Source organism: Nicotiana tabacum, chromosome 17 (assembly GCF_000715075.1).
Source record: "Nicotiana tabacum cultivar K326 chromosome 17, ASM71507v2, whole genome shotgun sequence".
Classification (NCBI taxonomy): domain Eukaryota; kingdom Viridiplantae; phylum Streptophyta; class Magnoliopsida; order Solanales; family Solanaceae; genus Nicotiana; species Nicotiana tabacum.
This window is the reverse complement of record NC_134096.1, coordinates 87,687,485-87,706,063: the sequence shown is the minus strand read 5'-3', so window position 1 is coordinate 87,706,063 and position 18,579 is coordinate 87,687,485. Positions and strand designations below refer to the sequence as shown.

The 18,579-nt window shown below is 43.7% G+C and overlaps 1 protein-coding gene across 1 annotated transcript; it reads left to right on the top strand.

The window, feature by feature from the left end:
- Positions 1-12,758: 12,758 nt before the first annotated feature.
- LOC142171581 (uncharacterized) lies at positions 12,759-18,018 on the top strand. Its single transcript, XM_075234554.1, has 2 exons — positions 12,759-13,153; positions 16,089-18,018. Exon 2 carries the CDS (start codon positions 16,627-16,629, stop codon positions 17,665-17,667), a length of 1,041 nt encoding a protein of 346 aa, XP_075090655.1. The 5' UTR covers positions 12,759-13,153; positions 16,089-16,626; the 3' UTR covers positions 17,668-18,018.
- The last annotated feature ends 561 nt before the right edge of the window (positions 18,019-18,579 follow it).

The following is an 18,579-nucleotide window of genomic DNA, read 5'->3' as shown; positions in this document are numbered from 1 at the left end:
GGCTATAGCATACGAAAATATGGAAATCGGGCAGAATTCTAGATTTTTTGCCGTAATACGCAAAACAAGAGGAACGGTCATGGCGGGGCGGTCACTATTGTTATTTAATGGCCCGAAAAAATTATAGGCCATCCGGTTCTGGGGGGGCCGTGCCCACTCGGAAGGCATGGGCTATAGCACACGAAAATATCGAAATCGGGCGGAATTCTAGTTGTTTTGCCGTAAAACACAAAACAATGAGGAACGGTCATGGCGGGACGGTGACTATGGTTCCTTAGGTCGTATTTGAAGTCCCATAAAAGTTTAAGGCTATTCGGCTCCGGGAGGTACGGGCCCACTCAGAAGGTGTGGGATATAGCACACGAAAATGTGGGAATCGGGCGTAATTCTAGTTTCTTGGCCGTAAAAAGCAAAACAACGAGGAACGGTCATGGCGGGGTTGTGACTATGGTTCCTTAGGTCATATTTGATGGCTTGGATAAGTTTAAGGCGATCCAGGTCTGGAGGGTCCCGACCCACTCGGAAGGTGGCACACAAAAATATGGTAATCGGGCTGAATTCTAGTTTTTTGCCCGTAAAACACAAAAAAATAAGAAACGGTCATAGCGAGGTGGTGACTATGGTTCTTCATGTCATATTTGAAGGCCCAAAAAATTTTTAGGCGATCCGAGTCCGGGGTCCCCAGCCCACTCGGAAGGCGTGGGCTATAGCACACGAAAATATAGGAATCGGGCGGAATTCTAGTTTTTTGGCTGTAAAACGCAAAAAATGTGGAACGGTCATGGCAAGGTGGTGAATATAGTTCCTTAGGTCGTATTACATGGCCTGAAAAATTTTTAGGCGATCCGGGTCCAGGGGCCCTGCCCACTCGGAAGGCGTGGGTTATACCACACGAACATATGAGAATCAGGCGGAATTATAGTTTTTTGGCCGTAAAATGCAAAATAAATGAGGAATGGTGATGGAGAGGTGGTGACTATGGTTCTTTAGGTTGTATTTGATGGCCCAAAAAACTTTTAGGCGATTTGAGTCCGGGGGGCCTGGCCCACTCGAAAGGAGTGGGCTATAGCACACAAAAATATGGGAATCGGGCGGAATTCTCGTTTTTTGGCTGTAAAACACAAAAAATGAGGAACGGTCATGGCAAGGCGGTGACTATTGTTCCTTACGTCATAATTGATGGCCCGAAAAAATTGTAGGCGATCCGGTTCCGGGGAGCCCTTGCCCACTGGGATGGCGTGGGCTATAGCACACGAAAATATGGGAATCGGGCGGAATTTTAGTTTTTTGGCCGTAAAAGGCAAATCAACGAGGAACTGTCATAGCGGGGTGGTGGCTATTGTTCCTTAGGTCGTATTTGATGGCCCAAAAATATTTAAGGCTATTCGGGTCCGGTTGGCCCAGGCACACTCAGAAGGCGTGGGATATAGCAAACGAAAATATGGGAATCAGGTGGAATTCTAGTTTCTTGGCCGTAAAACGCAAAACAACGAGGAACGCTCATGGTGGGGTGGTGACTACGGTTCCTTAGATCGAATTTGATGGCCCAAAAATATTTTAGGCGATTGGGGTCAGGGGGCCCGGGCCTACTCGGAAGGGGTGGGCTATGCACATGAAAATATGGGAATAAGGCAGAATTCTAGTTGTTTGGCTGTAAAACGCAAAAACAATGAGGAACGGTTATGGAGAGGTGGTGACTATGGTTCTTTAGGTCGTATTTGATGGCCCAAAATTTTTTTAGGCGATCCGAGTCCGGGGGCTCAGCCCACTCGGAAGGCTTGGGCTATAGCACACGAAAATATGAGAAGCGGGCGGAATTCTAGTTTTTGGCTGTAAAATGCAAAACAAACGAGGAACGGTCATGGCTAGGCGGTTACTATGGTTCTTTAAGTCGTATTTGATGGCCTAAAAAAAAAAATTTAGGCAATCCGATTCCGGGGGGCCCGGCCCACTCGAAAGGCCTGGGCTATAGCACACGAAAATATGGGAATCAGGCGGAATTCTAGTTTTTTGGCCGTAAAACGCAAAAAAAACGAGGAACGGTCATGGCGGGTCGGTGACTATGGTTCTTTAGGTCATATTTGATAGCCCAAAAAAAAATTAGGCGATCAGAGTTCGGGCGGCCCAGACCCACTCGGAAGGCATGGGCTATAACTCACAAAAATATGGGAATTGGGCGGAATTCTAGTTTCTTGGCCGTAACATTCAAAACAACGAGGAACAGTTATGGCGGGGCGGTGACTATGGTTTCTTAGGTCAAATTTGATGTCCCGGAAAATATTTAGGCGATCAGGGTCAGGGGGCCAGGCCCACTTGTAAGGCGTGAGCTATAGCACACGAAAATATGGGAATCAGGCGGAATTCTAGTTTTTTGGCCATGCTATAGCCCACGCCTTTCGAGTGGGCAGGGCCCCCCGGACCCGGATCACATAAAATTTTTCAAGTCCATGAAATACAACCTAAGGAACAATAGTCACCACCTCGCCATGATGGTTCCTCATTGTTTTTGCTTTTACACGAACATATGGGAATCGGGTTGAATTCTAGTTTTTTTGCCGTAAAACGCAAAACAAACGAGGAACGGTCATGGCAAGCTAGTAACTATGGTTCTTTAGGTTGTACTTTATGGTCCGAATTTTTTTTAGGAGATACGAGTCCGGGGGGGGCGGCCCACTCAAAAGGCGTGGTTTATAACACACGAAAATATGGTAATCGGGCTGAATTCTAGTTTTTTGGCCGTAAAACGCAAAAACATGAGGAATGGTCATGGTGGGGCAGTGACTATGGTTCCTTAGGTCGTATTTGATGGCCTGGAAAAATTTAAGACGGTAGAGGTCTGAAGGGGGCCGGGTCCACTCGGAAGGCGTGGGCTATAGCACACGGAAATATGAGAATCGGGCGGAATTCTTTTTTTTTGGCCGTAAAATGCAAAACAACGAGGAATGGTCAAGGCAGGGTGATGTCTATGGTTCCTTAGGTTGTATTTGATGGCCCATAAAAATTTAAGGCTATTCGGGTCCGGGCGGCCCGGGCCCACTCAGAAGGTGTGGGATATAGCACACGAAAATAAGGGAATCTGGCAGAATTCTAGTTTCCTGGTCGTAAAATGCAAAACAACGAGGAACGGTCATGGCGGGGTGGTGACTATGGTTCCATAGATAATATTTGATGACCCGAAAACATTTTAGGCTATCCGGGTCTGGAGAGGTCCGACCCACTCGGAAGGTGGCCTACGAAAATATGGTAATCGGGCTGAATTCTAGTTTTTTGGCCATAAAACGCAAAAAAATGAGGAATGGTCATGGCTAGGTGGTGACTATGGTTCTTTAGGTCGTATTTGACGGCCCAAAAAAATTTTTAGGCTATCCGAGTCAAGGGGGCCTAGCCCACTCGGAAGGCATGGGCTATAGCACACGAAAATATGGGAATCTAGCGAAATTCTAGTGTTTTTGGCTGTAAAATGCAAAAAATGAGGAACGGTCATGGCGAGGTGGTGACTATGGTTCTTTAGGTCATATTCGATGGTCCAAAAAATTTTTAAGCGATCCGCCCAGGCCACAGGGAAGGCGTGGGCTATAGCACACAAAAATATGGGAATCGGAAAGAATTCTAGTGTTTTAGCCATCAAACGCAAAAACAATGAGGAGCGATCATGGCGAGGTGGTGACTATGGTTCTTTAGGTCATATTTGACGGCTCGAAAATTTTTTAGGCGATCCGAGTCTGGGGTCCCAGCCCACTCGGAAAGTGTGGGCTATCACGAAAATATGGGAATCGGGCGGAATTCTAGTTTTTTGGATATAAAACGCAAAAAATGAGGAATGGTCATGGCGAGGTGGTGACTATAGTTCCTTAGGTCGTATTTCATGGCCTGGAAAATTTTTAGGCGATCCGGGTCCGGGGGGCCCTGCACACTCGGAAGGCGTGGGCTATAACACACAAAAATATGGGAATCAGGCAGAATTCTAGTTTTTAGGCCGTAAAAGGCAAAACAACGAGGAACGGTCATGGCAGGGCGGTGGCTATGGTTCCTTAGGTCGTATTTTATGGCCCATAAAAATTTAAGGCTATTCGGGTCCGGGAGGCCAAGGCTCACTCAGAACGCGTGGGATATAGCACACGAAAATATGGGAGTCGGGTGGAATTCTAGTTTCTTGGCCATAAAACGCAAAACAATGAGGAACAGTCATGGCGGAGCGGTAAACTATGGTTCCTTAGATCGTTTTTCATGGCCCAAAAAAGTTTTAGGCGATCGGGGTCCGGGGGCCCATGCCCACTCGGAAGGCGTGGTCATAGCACACGAAAATATGGGAATCGGGCAAAATTCTAGGTTTTTGTCGGAAAACGCAAAAACATGAGGAACGGTCATGGTGGGGCGGGGACTATAGTTCCTTAGGTCGTATTTGATGGCCTAGAAAAATTTTAGGCGTTAGGGGTCCGAGGGGCCCGGGCCCACTCGGAAGGCATGGGCTATAGCACACAAAAATATGGGAATTAGGAAGAATTATAGTTTTTTGGCTGTAAAACGCAAAAAAAATGAGGAATGGTAATGGAAAGGCGGTGACTATGGTTCTTTAGGTCATATTTGATGGTCCCCTAAAATATTAGGCGATCCGAGTCCGGGCAGCCCGGACCCACTCGGAAGGCATGGGCGATGGCACACGAAAATATGGGAATCGGGCGGAATTCTAGTTTCTTGGCCGTAACATACAAAACAACGAGGAACGCTCCTGGCAGGGGGGTGTTTATGGTTTCTTAGATCGTATTTGATGTCCCGAAAACATTTTAGGCGATCGGGGTCAGGGGGCCCGGGCCCACTCGGAAGGGGTGGGATAGCACACAAAAATATGTGAATAAGGCGAAATTCTAGTTTTTTGGTTGTATGGAAATATGGGATAGCACACAAAAATATGGGAATAAGGCAGAAGGAATGGGCTCAGGACCCCCGGTCCCCGATCGCCTAAACTTTTTCCAGGCCATCAAATACGACCTAAGGTACCATAGTCATCGCCCCGCTATGACCGTTCCTCAGGTTTTGTGTGTTTTACTGCCAAAAAACTTGATTTTCGCCCGATTCCCATATTTTCGTGTGCTATATAGCCCACGCCTTCCTAGTGGACAGGGCCCCGGACCCCGATCGCCTAAAATTTTTTCGGGCCACCAAATACGACTTAAGGAACCATAGTCACCGCCCCGTCGTAAACTTTATTTATATTTTTGCGTTTTACGGCCAAAAAACTAGAATTCTGCCCGATTCCCATATACTAATGTGCTATAGCCCACGCCTTGCTAGTGGGCAGGGCCCCCCGGACCCCGATCGCCTAAAAATTTTTCGGGCCATCAAATACAACCTAAGGAACCAAAGTCACCGCCCCGCCATGACCTTTACTCATTTTTTTGCGTTATAAAGCCAAAAGAATAGAATTTCGCCCGATTTCCATATTTTAGTATGCTATAGCCCACCCCTTCTGAGTGGACCCGGATCCCGATCGCCTAATATTTTTCCGGGCCATCAAATACGACTTAATGAACCATATTAAACACCCCGCCATGACCGTTACTCATTGTTTTTGTGTTTTACGGCCAAAATACTAGAATTCCGCCTGATTACCTTATTTTTGTGTGCTTCATTCCGAGTAGGTCGGGCCCCTCCGGACCCATATCGCCTTAAATTTTTCTGGGCCATCAAATACGACCTAAGGAACCATAGTCACTGCCCCGCCATGATCGTTCTTCGTTTTTGTGCATTTTACGGCCAAAAAACTAGAATTCCGCCTGATTCCCATATTTTCGTGTACTATAGCCTACGCCTTCCGAGTGGGCCCGGCCCCCTGACCCGGATCAGCTAAAACTTTTTCGGGCCATCACGCCCTGCCATGACTGTTCATCAGTATTTTGCGTTTTACAGCCAAAAAACTAGAATTCCGCCTGATTCCCATATTTTCGTGTGCTATATCCCACGCCTTCCGAGTGGGCCCGAGACCCACGGACCCGGCCATCAAATATGACCTAAAGAACCGTAGTCACCACCCCGTCATGACCGTTCCTCGTTTTGTTTCGTTTTACGGCTAAAAACAATATTTCCGCCTGATTAACATATTTTCGTGTGCCTCCTTCCGAGTGAGCCGTGCCCCTCTGGACCCGGATCGCTTTAAATATTTATGGGATATCAAATACAACCTAAGGATCCATAGTCACTACCCCACCATGAACGTTCCTCATTTGTTTGCGTTTTACGGCCAAAAAACTAGAATTTCGCCCGATTCCCATATTTTTGTATGCTATAGCCCACGCCTTCCGAGTGGGCCCCGGCCCCCCAGAACCGGATCGCCTAAATTTTTTTCGGGCCATCATATACGACCAAAGGTACCATAGTCATCGCCCCGCTATGATAGCCCACGCCTTCCAAGTGGACAGGGCCCCCGGACCCCGATTGCCTAAAATTTTTCCTGCCCCCCAAATACGACCTAAGGAACCATAGTCACCTCCCCTCCATGACCTTTCCTTCTTTTTTTTTGTGTTTACGGCCAAAAAACTAGAATTTTGCCCGATTCCCATATTTTTGTATGCTACAGCCCACGCCTTCCGAGAGGACCCAAACCCGCCGGACCCCGATCGTCTAAAACTTTTTCGGGACATCAAATACGACCTAAGGAACCATAGTCACCGCCCGCCATGACCTTTCCTCATTTTTTGCGTTATACTGCCAAAAAACTAGAATTCCACCCGATTTTCATATTTTAGTGTGCTATAATAGCCCACCCCTTCCGAGTGGGCCCGGACCCCGATCGCCTAAAACTTTTTTGGGCCATCAAATATGACCTAAGGAACCATAGTTATCGCCACGCCTTGACCGTTCCTCATTTGTTTGCGTTTTACGGCAAAAAAACTATAATTCCACCCGATTCCCATATTTTCGTGTGCTATAGCCCATGCCTTCCGAGTGGTCCCAGGCCCCCGGACCTGGATCGCCTAAAAATATTTCGGGCCATTGAATACGACCTAAGGAACCGTAGTCACCGCCCTGCCATGACTATTCCTCGTTTTGTTTCGTTTTACGGCCAAAAAACTATAATTTCGCCCAATTAGCATATTTTCGTGTGCCTCCTTCCGAGTGGGACGGGCCCATCCGGACCCGGATCGCCTTAAATTTTTTCGGGCAATCAAATACGACCTAAGGAACCATAGTCACCACCCCGTCATGACCGTTCCTCGTTTGTTTGCGTTTTACGGCCAAAAAACAAGAATTCCGCTCTATTCCCATATTTTTGTGTGTTATAGCCCACGCCTTCCGAGTGGGCCCGGTCCCCCGGACCCGGATCGCCTTAAAATTTTTCGGGCAATAGAATACGACCTAAGGAATCATAGTCACTGCCCCGCCATGACCGTTCCTCATTTTTATGCATTTTACGGCCAAACAAACTAGAATTCTGCCCGATTCCCATATTTTCGTGTGCTATAGCCCACGCCTTCCCAGTGGGCAGGGCCCCCCGGACACGCGATCGCGTAAAATTTTACGGGCCATCAAATACAACCTAAGGTACAATAGTAATCGCCCCGCTATGACCGTTCCACATTTTTTTGCATTTAACAGCCATAAAACTTGAATTCCGCCCGATTCCCATATTTTCGTGTGCTATAGCCCACGCCTTCCTATTGGACAAGACCCCCCCGACCCCGATCGCCTAAAAATTTTCCGGGCCACCAAATACGACCTAAGGAACCTTAGTCACCACCCTGCCATGACCTTTCCTTGTTTTTTTGCATTTACGGACAAAAAACTAGAATTCCGCCCGATTCTCATATTTTCGTGTGCTACAGCCCACTTCTTCTGAGACGGCCCAGACCCGCCGGACCCCGATCACCTAAAAATTTTTTGGGCCATCAAATACGATATAAAGAACCATATTCACCACCCCGCCATGACCTTTCCTTATGTTTTTGCGTTATACAGCCAAAAAACTAGAATTCCGCCCGATTTTCATATTTTAGTGTGCTATAGCCCACCCCTTTCGAGTGGGCCCAGACCCCGATTGCCTAAAAATTTTCCGAGCCATCAAATATGACCTAAGGAACCATAGTCAATACCCCGCCATGACCATATTTTCGTGTGCTTCCTTCCGTGTGGGCCAGGCCCTTCTGGACCCGGATCGCCTTAAATTTTTCTGGGCCATCCAATATGACCTAAGGAACCATAGTCACTGCCACGCCATGACCATTCATCATTCTTTTGCGTTTTACAGCCAAAAAATTAGAATTCCGCTTGATTCCCATATTTTCGTGTGCTATAGCCCACGCCTTCCAAGTGTGCCCGGCCCCCCAGATCCGGATCGCCTAAATATTTTCCAGGCCATCAAATACGACCTAAGGAACCATAGTCACTGCCCCGCCATGATCGTTCCTCATTTTTTGCGTTTTACGGCCAAAAATATAGAATTCAGCCTGATTCCTATATTTTCGTGTGCTATATCCCACGCCTTCATAGTGGGCAGGGCCCCCCGGACCCGGATCGCCTTAAACTTTTCCGGGCCATCAAATATGACCTAAGGTACCACAGACACTGCCCCTCCATGACCATTCCTCGTGCTCTTGCGTTTTACGGCCAATACATTTGAATTTCGTCTGATTCGCATATTTTTGTGTGCTATAGCCCATGCCTTCATAGCGGGCAGGGTCCTCCGGAGCCAGATCACCTAAAAAATTTTTGGGCCATCAAATAGGACTTAAGGAACCATAGTCACTGCCCCCCATGACCGTTCCTCATTTGTTTCCTTTTTACGGCCAAACAACTAGAATTCCGCACGATTTCCATATTTTCGTGTGCTATAGCCCACGCCTTCTGAGTGGGCCCGGGCCCCCGGACCCGATCGCCTAAAATTTTTATGGGCAATGAAATACGATCTAAGGAACCATAGTTACCACCCTGCCATGTTTTGCATTTTACGGCAAAAAAACTAGAATTCTGCCTGATTCCCATATTTTCATATGCTATAGCCCACGCCTTTCTAGTAGGCAGGGCCCCTCGGACCCCGATCGCCTAAAACTTTTTCGGGCCACCTAATACGACCTAAGGAACCATAGTCACCGCCCCGCCATGAACTTTTCTTATTTTTTTTTTGAATTTTACGGCCAAACAACTAGAATTCCCCCCCCCCCGATTACCATATTTTTGTGTGCCTCCTTCTGAGTGGGCCGGGCCCCTCCGGACCTGGATTGTCTTAAATTTTTCATGGCCATCAAATACGACCTAAGGAACCATATTCACCGCCCCGCCATGACCGTTCATCTTTTTGTTTTGTGTTTTACAGCCAAACAACTAAAATTTCGCCCGAGTGGTCCCGAGCCCCCGGACCCGGATCGCCTAAAAATTTTTCGGGACATAGAATACGACCTAAGGAATCATAGTCACCGCCCCACCATGACCGTTCCTCGTAGTTTTGCGTTTTACAGCCAACAAACTAGAATTCAACTTGATTCCCATATATTCGTGTGCTATAGCCCACGCCTTCCAAGTGGGACCGCCCCAGACCCGGATCGCCTAAAAAATTTTTGGGCCATAAAATACAACCTAAGGAATCATAGTCACCTCCCCGCCATGACCATTCCTTGTTATTTTGTATTTTACGGCCAAAAAACTAGAATTCCGCCAGATTCCCATATTTTCATGTGCGATAGCCCACGCCTTCTGAGTGGGCTCGGTCCCCCAGACCCCGATTGCCTAAAATTTTTCCGGGCCATCAAATACGACCTAAGGTACCACAGTCACCGCTCCACCATGTTTGTTCCTCGTTTTCTTGCGTTTTAAGGCAAAAAAACTAGAGTTCCGCCGGATTCCTATATTTTCATGTGCTATAGCCCACGCCTTCAGAGTGGGCCCGGCCCCCAGACCCGGATCGGCTAAAAAATTTCAGGCCATCAAATACGACCTGAGGAAGCATACTCACCGCCCTGCCATGATTGTTCCTCGTTTCTTATGTTTTACGGCCAAAAAACTAAAATTCTGCCTGATTCCCATATTTTCATGTGCTATAGCCCACGCCTTCCGAGCGGTCTCAGGCCCTCCGTACCCGGATCGCCTAAAATTTTTCCGGGCCATCAAATAGGACCTAATGAACCATAGTCACCTCCCCGCCATGATCGTTCCTCATTTGTTTGCTTTTTACGGCCAAAAAACTAGAATTCCGCATGATTCCCATATTTTCGTGTGCTATAGCCCACGCCTTCTGAGTGGGCCCGGGCCCCCAGGACCCCGATCGCCTAAAAATTTTTGGGCCATGAAATACGACCTAAGGAACCATAGTTACCACCATGCCATGACCGTTCCAAGTTTTTTGGCGTTTTACGGCCAAAAAACTAAAATTCCGCCCGATTCCCATATATTCATGTGCTATAGCCCACGCCTTGCTAGTGGGCAGGGCCCCCCGGACCCCGATCGCCTAAAAAATTTTCAGGCCACCAAATATGACCTAAGAAACCATAGTCACCGCCCCGCCATGACCTTTCCTTGTTTTTATGCGTTAACGACCAAAAAACTAAAATTCGCCCGATTTCCATATTTTCGTGTGCTACAGCCCCCAGACCCCGATCGCCATGACCATTCCTCATCTTTATGCGTTTTTTACGGCCAAAACAATGAGAATTTTGCCCGATTCCCATATTTTCGTGTGCTATTGCCTACGATTTCTGAGGGGGCCCGGGCCCCCAAGACCCTGATCGCCTAAAGTATTTCCGGGCCATCAAATACGACCTAAGGTACCACAGTCAAGGCCATGGCATGACCATTCCTCATTTATTTGCGTTTGATGGCCAAAAAACTAGAATTCCGCATGATTCCCATATTTTCGTGTGCTATAGCCCACGCCTTCTGAGTGGTTCTGGGCCTCCCGTACCCCGATCGCCTAAAAATCTTTCGGGCCATGAAATACGACCTAAGGAACCATAGTTACCGCCCCGCCATGACCGTTTTTAGTTTTTTTGCGTTTTATTGCCAAAAACCTAGAAATCCGCCCGATTCCCATATTTTCGTGTGCTATAGCCCACGCCTTCCTAGTGGGCAGGGCCCCCGGACCCCGATCGCCTAAAAATTTTCCTGGCCATCAAATAGGACCTAAGGAACCATAGTCGCCGCCCCGCCATGATCGTTCCTCATTTGTTTTTGCGTTTTACGGCCAAAAAATAGAATTCCGCACTATTCCCATATTTTCGTGTGGTATAGCCCACGCCTTCTGTGTGGGCCCGGGCCCCTCGGACCCCGATCGCTTAACAATATTCCGGGCCATGCAATACAACCTAAGAAACCATAATTACCACCCCGCCATGACCGTTCCCCATTTTTTTGCGTTTTATGGTTAAAAACTAGAATTCTGCCTGATTCTAATATTTTCGTGTACTATAGCCCATGCCTTCCGAGTGGGCCCGGCCCCCCAAACCCGATCACCTTAACATTTTTCGGGACATAAAATACATCCTAAGGAACCATAGTCACTGCCCCGCCGTGACCGTTCCTCGTTTGTTTACGTTTTACGGCCAAAAAACTTGAATTCCGCCTGGTTGCCATATTTTCGTGTGCTATAGACCACGCCTTCCCAGTGGGCAGGGCCCCCCGGACCCTGATAGCCTAAACTTTTTTCGGGCCATCAAATGGAACCTAAGGTGCCATAGTCACCGTCCCGCCATGACCTTTCCTCATTTTTTTGTGTTTTGCGGCCAAACAACTAGAATTCCGCCCGATTCCTAAATTTTCGTGTGCTACAGCCCACGTCTTCCGAGAGGGCCCAGACCCCGATTGCCTAAAAAATTTTCGGTCCATCAAATACGTCCTAAGGGACCATAGTCACCGCCCTGCCATGACCGTTCTTCGGTTTTTTGCGTTTTACGGCCAAAAAACTAGAATTCCGCCCGATTATCATATTTTCCTGTGCCACTTTTCGAGTGGGCCGGGCCCCTACGGACCCGGATCGCCTTAAAATATTTTCGGGCCATCAAATTCGACGTTAGGAACCATAGTCACTGCCGTGCCATAACCGTTCCTCATTGTTTTGCATTTTACGGCCAAAGAACTAGAATTCCGCCCGATTCCCATATTTTCGTGTGCTATAGCCCACGCCTTCAGAGTGGGCCCGGGCCCCCGGACCCGGATCGCCTTAACATTTTTCAGGCCATAGAATATGACCTAAGGAACCATAGTCACCGCCCCGCCATGACCGTTCCTCGTTTAATTTGCGTTTTACGCCCAAAAAACTAGAATTCCGACTGTGAACAACTAAATTTTGACCACACTGAATTTCATACTATTTTAGTGTAAATATTTCTTTTAGGTCTTATCGTGATATTTTAAAACTTTTATCTTACTTTTAGTGGAGTTTATTTAAGAAAATTAAAAACTACAAAATAAATATTAACATTCTTAGAATACATGTTTTAGTTTCTCTTTATTAAAAAAAAAAAAAAAAAAAAAAAAGAAGAGAAAATTTACAAATAATATATGGTTTCTTTTAATTAGAATTATAATAAGTTATGGTATTTTTCTTAGTATCATTTAAAGTACATGTAAATATTTAGTTTTCCTACAGTGTAAGAAACGTTGGTTAATCTTCTTATCTCTATATTTAATTTATCCTCATAAATAAATAAATAAAAAAAATGAAGTGAAGTTAATGTCAAAAGATACAAAAATCAGATTTTTAAGTTAGTTAACTTCCCCAATTTTACTAAACTCCCCACTTTTATTCAGCACTCCTCACGTCCTTTCCCCCTCAAAACCCCACGTTCCCCACTCAGAATTTGAGGAACAACATAAAAGAACTACTAATACTCTTCTATATAAAGAAAAAGGGACTTCGGTTATAAAAAAGAAAAAAAGAGTTTCAAGAAAACAATCACTAGTTCTTCCCGTTAAAAAAAAAACAACCATTTCTTCTTCTATAAATAGTCATGAAATCCGTATGAGAAACCATCATTAAAACTGGTTAGTATCATCACAAAATCGCCTGAAAATCTGAGGCAAAAGTCATTTATTGAAGGTCCGATTGCCGTCGAGTTTGAGGTCGTCCGAGTTCCGTTCGTTAGCTTTAGTTCTGATTCTCTGTTTTCGATTGGGTTCAATAGCCTCTACTGTACGAGCTGTATATATAGGAAAGGTTTTATCGCTTGAGGTCCGTTTCTTTTTCCTTCACTATTTTGCTTGTAATCATGCTCTTTTAGCCTTCATTAGCCTTCTAGCAATGTGCTGATTGAGTTTTTGTGTTAGTTCGTTGCAAAGATAGAAGCCCGTGATGACTTATATTGATATCCTTTTAATGATTCAAAGTACGAGGGCCTGACCTATATCATTAAATATTTTGGTAATGTTTGTTCTATTTTAAACTAAGAATTTGGGGTTTTAGTTGCTGTTATTATCATCTCTGTTTCATAGGAGAACCAATAGAGTTATATGATTATCCCTCAATATGGTAGTATTAGTAAATTCTTATGTTTTAACCATGGCCCCTTTTATCATTGTTAGATGCTATTTTATATAGTGAAGTAGGTGACGTAGGCTGATATTATGTTGATAATAATGACCATCATACAATGAGAAAGGTTAATTTTGCCTTTTCGACCTCGGTGTTCATTGGATTATTTTATATCAAAGAAGTTTTGTTTATTCCATGTTCACATTATTTCTCTTTCTGTTACACTATTAAAGCATGAATGTGAATAAGTTTCATAATAATTTTTGATTCCTTGAGTTATACCCTTCTTATTTGGAATAAAGCTGGAAATAGCCATTTAAAATTGAGGTTGTCTTCTCGTAGTGACGTCTTTAAGGTTAGAGTGAAATGAATTTGTTATTTTGATTTTTTTTTTTGGTGTTTGTACTATTGCCTCTGAGATACCTTTAATTTGAGGCATGTGAAAGATAGAGTTAAGAAAAGACATCGTGTTTATTGGCCTTCTTTTGAGCCAAGGAGTGACGTTAACAATTTAATTGTCATTTTCTTCAAAGTTTCGCAATAAGACTGAATGTGTGATGGTTTATTAAGAAGAAACAAAACCTTGTTCATTAATGGGTTAAAATATCTATTAGCTCCAATATCGTTATCCATGCCCCAAACTAGATACTATTCTGTAACGATCATGTAATGTGTTTGGTTGCGTAAATGAATTTAGTGATTAATCTATATCCCTTCCCTAAATTTCCATAATCCATGACCTCACAAGCAATCTCAAACTAGTTTTAGAATAGCAATTTATGAACACGTTAGAAAAGTTTTAGACACACTTTAAATATTAGCCCACGTGTTCATATCCGAACCTTGGATTGATATGCTTAAATAATATAAGGATCATGTGCGCATTCCGCGTCTTGATGCCTTTAAATTTAAAATAATTATGTTATAACCATGTGTACGTTCCGTACCTTGGTTTAACATTTAATTCCAAAGAAGTACCTTGTGTGCGTACCGCATCTTGGTGAACACAATTAAAAAATAATATAATAATTAATAAAGTGATAATAGGCAAACCATAACTAGTACAATACAAGAATAGCCAAAAATTGATTTAAGCTGGACATAAGTCAATAAAAGCAACCGTGCTAGAACCACGGGACTCGAGGGGTGCCTCACACCTTCCCCTCGGTCAATAGAATTTCTTACTCAATCTTCTGTTTTCGTAGACCATAAATAAGGAGTCAAATCTTTCGTTTGATGAGGGATTCAAATAAAAGGTGACTTGGAACACCAAAACTCAATTCCAAGTGGCGACTCCAAATAATAAGTAACCCCTTTTCAAATCGTCACTTTAATTGAAAAAACTCTTCTAACTTAGCCTCGTAATAAGGGTTGCGGGAAAAAAGAGGTGTGACAGCTCTGGCGACTCTGCTGGGATAACTGCTAATAAGAATTCGAGCTTTATATATTGATTCTTGTTTGGCTTTTATCATGCTTTGGATATTATTGTGTTTGGAAGCCTAATGTGCTATTTGTCACTTATTTACCGCTTTAATATTTATGTGAACTGTGATATAAATTGTATCATCTCTCGCACCCCTCCGAGTCTTCTGATAGGTAGTTATGTTGTGTTTGCCTACCAGCATCACAAAATTTCTATCTTGAGATAAAGCCAGTTAGCCTACCAGCTTCTGGTGAAGGATTTAGTCACACATGTTTAGGCGGGAGAGCCGTTAGCTAGCCAGTGTTGTTCTACTACTGGTGACGCTTGACGCTCCTCGGCTCGGGTCGTCCACCCGGGTAAGCCAGGTCTAGATACCATCTCCTTTAGGATTTGAAAACTTAGAAGAACAAGCCACCAGCAATGAATATCCCTAGTAGGCTACGCTTTATTTGCATCATGTGCATTGGACTTAGCGGGACTCGGCACAGGGGCCGGGCCAGTATAGGACAGGTACCAATTTTTTAGACCAACATGTTCATTTTTCTATGCTACATGTAACATTATTTGGTAGGCTTTACTGAAATGTTGACCGGCTTTAGGATAGATTGATTGAACAGGGAAGAGAGAAAGAGAAAATTTCCTCAAAATTTTCATAAAAACCCTTCTTTTTTAAAAAAAATAAAATTTTGAGGGGTTCTAATGTGTAAAATCACAATTTTTAAAAAGGTTTTTATTTATTTAGATCGAACTACGCGGGTTTGATTCTCACCGGATGTGAGATACATAGGCAACCTTCATCAGGTTCAACACCCAAAAAACAAAAATAAAATGTCTATGGACTATTATTGTTTTTTTTCAAATAATAATAATAATAATAATAATATAGTCACTTTGTCAGTTTTATCTCTTTTGACTAGTTTTGTCCTTGCGTCCGGTTCTTTTATCGAAATAGCCTTGAAACCTTCCTTAGAAATGCGAAATGGTCGTTTTAACAAAAGAGGCCAATTTTTTTTTTCTCTGTTCACTTATTTTTACGAAAAAATAGTCATTTTGAGCCTTTTATTTTTTAATTTCATGATTATTTTACTAATGTAATTAATTTTTTTTCCCAGAGTTTGGCTTTTATTTTTATAGAGTCAAAACCCAAGAAATCAGATTTTTTGTGTCAATAATATATTTGATTAAAGTCTAACCTCGTGTCTGGGTAAACAGGTACACCATGAGTGGGGAAAGAGGTAAATCTGAAAAGAGGCCCAGATCAGAAGGGATACCGGATTTTCTGATTGTCGATCAGATACCACAGTTGTTGTGGGATTAGTGGAGAGACTTTAAGGAATATGAGCGAAACCAAATAAAGAAGTACTTGGGACATTTGGTTCACATGATGACGATCAAGCCCAGGAGGGATGTGATCGAAGCTTTGATTCCGCACTGGGATCCTGAAAACAATGTGTTCCGTTTTACCGACTGTGAAATGACTCCGACCTTGGAGGAAATCGCCCATTTTCAGGGGTGGGGCCGCAATCTTCGCCGCCAAAGGCCCGTAGTACCAAAAAATGTGAATGAGGGTAAGTTTCTGAAGCTCCTGAACATAAATTACGGATAATATAAAGGTTTAGGAGGCAAGTGAGTTAAGTTGGGATTTTTGTTTCACTTGTATGGCCTAGAATGCAATTTTGAAAGGAATGTGGGAAAATTCAAATCAAAGGAAAATAAGGAAACATGGAAGGTTCACAGAAGGTTTGCATTTATGGTTGCTTTTTTGGGGCGCGTAGTTTTCCCGGAAAGGGAAGGACGCATTGACCTCCGCTTGGCAGGTGTAGTTGAGGCTCTGACTTCAGAAGGGGATGATTATACTTTGGTCCCTATGATTCTTTCTTGCATTTTACGTGCTTTAACTAGATGTACATTGGGCGCGCGAAACTTTGATGGTTGCAACATTTTTCTACAGATATGGTTTTTGGAGCATTTTTATCGTCATCCTACGATCACTGATTTTAGGGAGCTATGGCCGAATCATACTTATGATCACCAGAAAAGAATTGACGAATGTGACTTACCAGAAGGGATAGATGCCTGGAAAGAACTACTTCTTACTCTGTACGCCAAACGGATCACTTGGAATTACGATTGGTTTTCCTCTAAAGAGGTCATCTGTGAGTCTGCATACCATTCTTATTTGGTACTCATAGGATTGGATGGTGTTCAGCCCTATGCTCCACTTCGGGTAATGCGCCAGTTTGCACGACTACAAGAGGTGCCACCAACACGGGATATGAGCAAGTTCTGTTATGATTTTGGTAAAGATCAACCTCATGACGAAGAAGAAATTATAAAAATTTGGTATGCAAGTAAAGTCTCAGAGTTGAATGAGATGGTAGAAGACCGAGATCGTGGAGAGATGATCCCTGAATATATTACCTGGTTTAATGATCCTTCATCGTTTGGAGATAGGCCTGAGGAGTCGAACAGGAGGAGAAATGATCAAAGAACTATAGAAAGGCTGAAAGAGGAATTGGAGCATGCTCAGATGACCATAGCCAAACAACAAGCCCAGCAGCAAGCCGGAGTCGCTCAGATTCGTTTAAATATTGAGAAAGATTATCAACTTGCCTTATGGGTCATGGATAAAGATCTAAAACATGCTAAAAATGAGGCGGCCCGCTTAGAAAAAGAACTGGCAAACATGATTGGTTTAGTTAGAAGAATTGAGGCGAACAAAATGCTGAAATACATAAGCTGCAAGAAGACTCGAGTATCATTGAAGAAGATGCGAACCAACAACAATTAGAGTTTGATCAGCAGAAAGAGCAGTTTGAAAGAGAAAGGGCCCACTGGATACGCTCAAAGGGTCAGCTTCATGCACAATTAGAAGAAATAAAAAGGCAGAAGAAGGGTCATCAACATGCGGATTTCGAGGCAGAGCGACGTCAATGGATGATTGAGAGAGGTGTGCTAAACCGTCGCATTGAAGAATATGAGGGACGGGAGGCTCAGATGGGGAATGCCCTCAACACTACCCAGATGTGGTTGCAGAATTGTCACGTGAATATGGGGCAAGCTAGAGAGCAAGTACTTTGATTGGCAGAAAAAGCAGCATATATTCATGATGATCATCTCCATCTAAACAATGAGAAAGTTGGTCAACATGCACGTGCCATAGTCCCACAGTTGCCAGTGGTGTTTCAAAATTTGTACGAGACTTTGGGGGGAGAATTGAGGCCAAGAGATGCAGATCATTGATGATATCAATTTAAGCAAGAAGACCATTGAAGACTAAAGTTTTAGTGCAATCAATTAGCTTTTAGTTTCATTTTCGTTTATCACATTTTAATTTTATATTTGGAGTCTTTTATTCTTATCAATATTTATTTTATTCCAGTCATGTTCATGTCTTTAGAGTCAGTAGAGTCAGTTTCTATATATTTCCTTTTATCTCATTGTATATAAAAAAAAATTGGTTGAAAATGAATGAAAAATATTTTAGTCTGTTCTATTTTATTTAATTTTTTTAAAAAAAAAATCAAAAAATCAAAATTGTTATTATTTCTCCCATGAACTACGTAATGGTCTGATTCATGCGGCGTCATGATACGTAGGTAATCCTCATCGGATGCGATCATAGCCATAATTAATCTTAAAAGAAATAATAAAAAAAGAAAAAAAGCGTTAAATTCAAGAGGAAATAAATCAATAAGCCGGG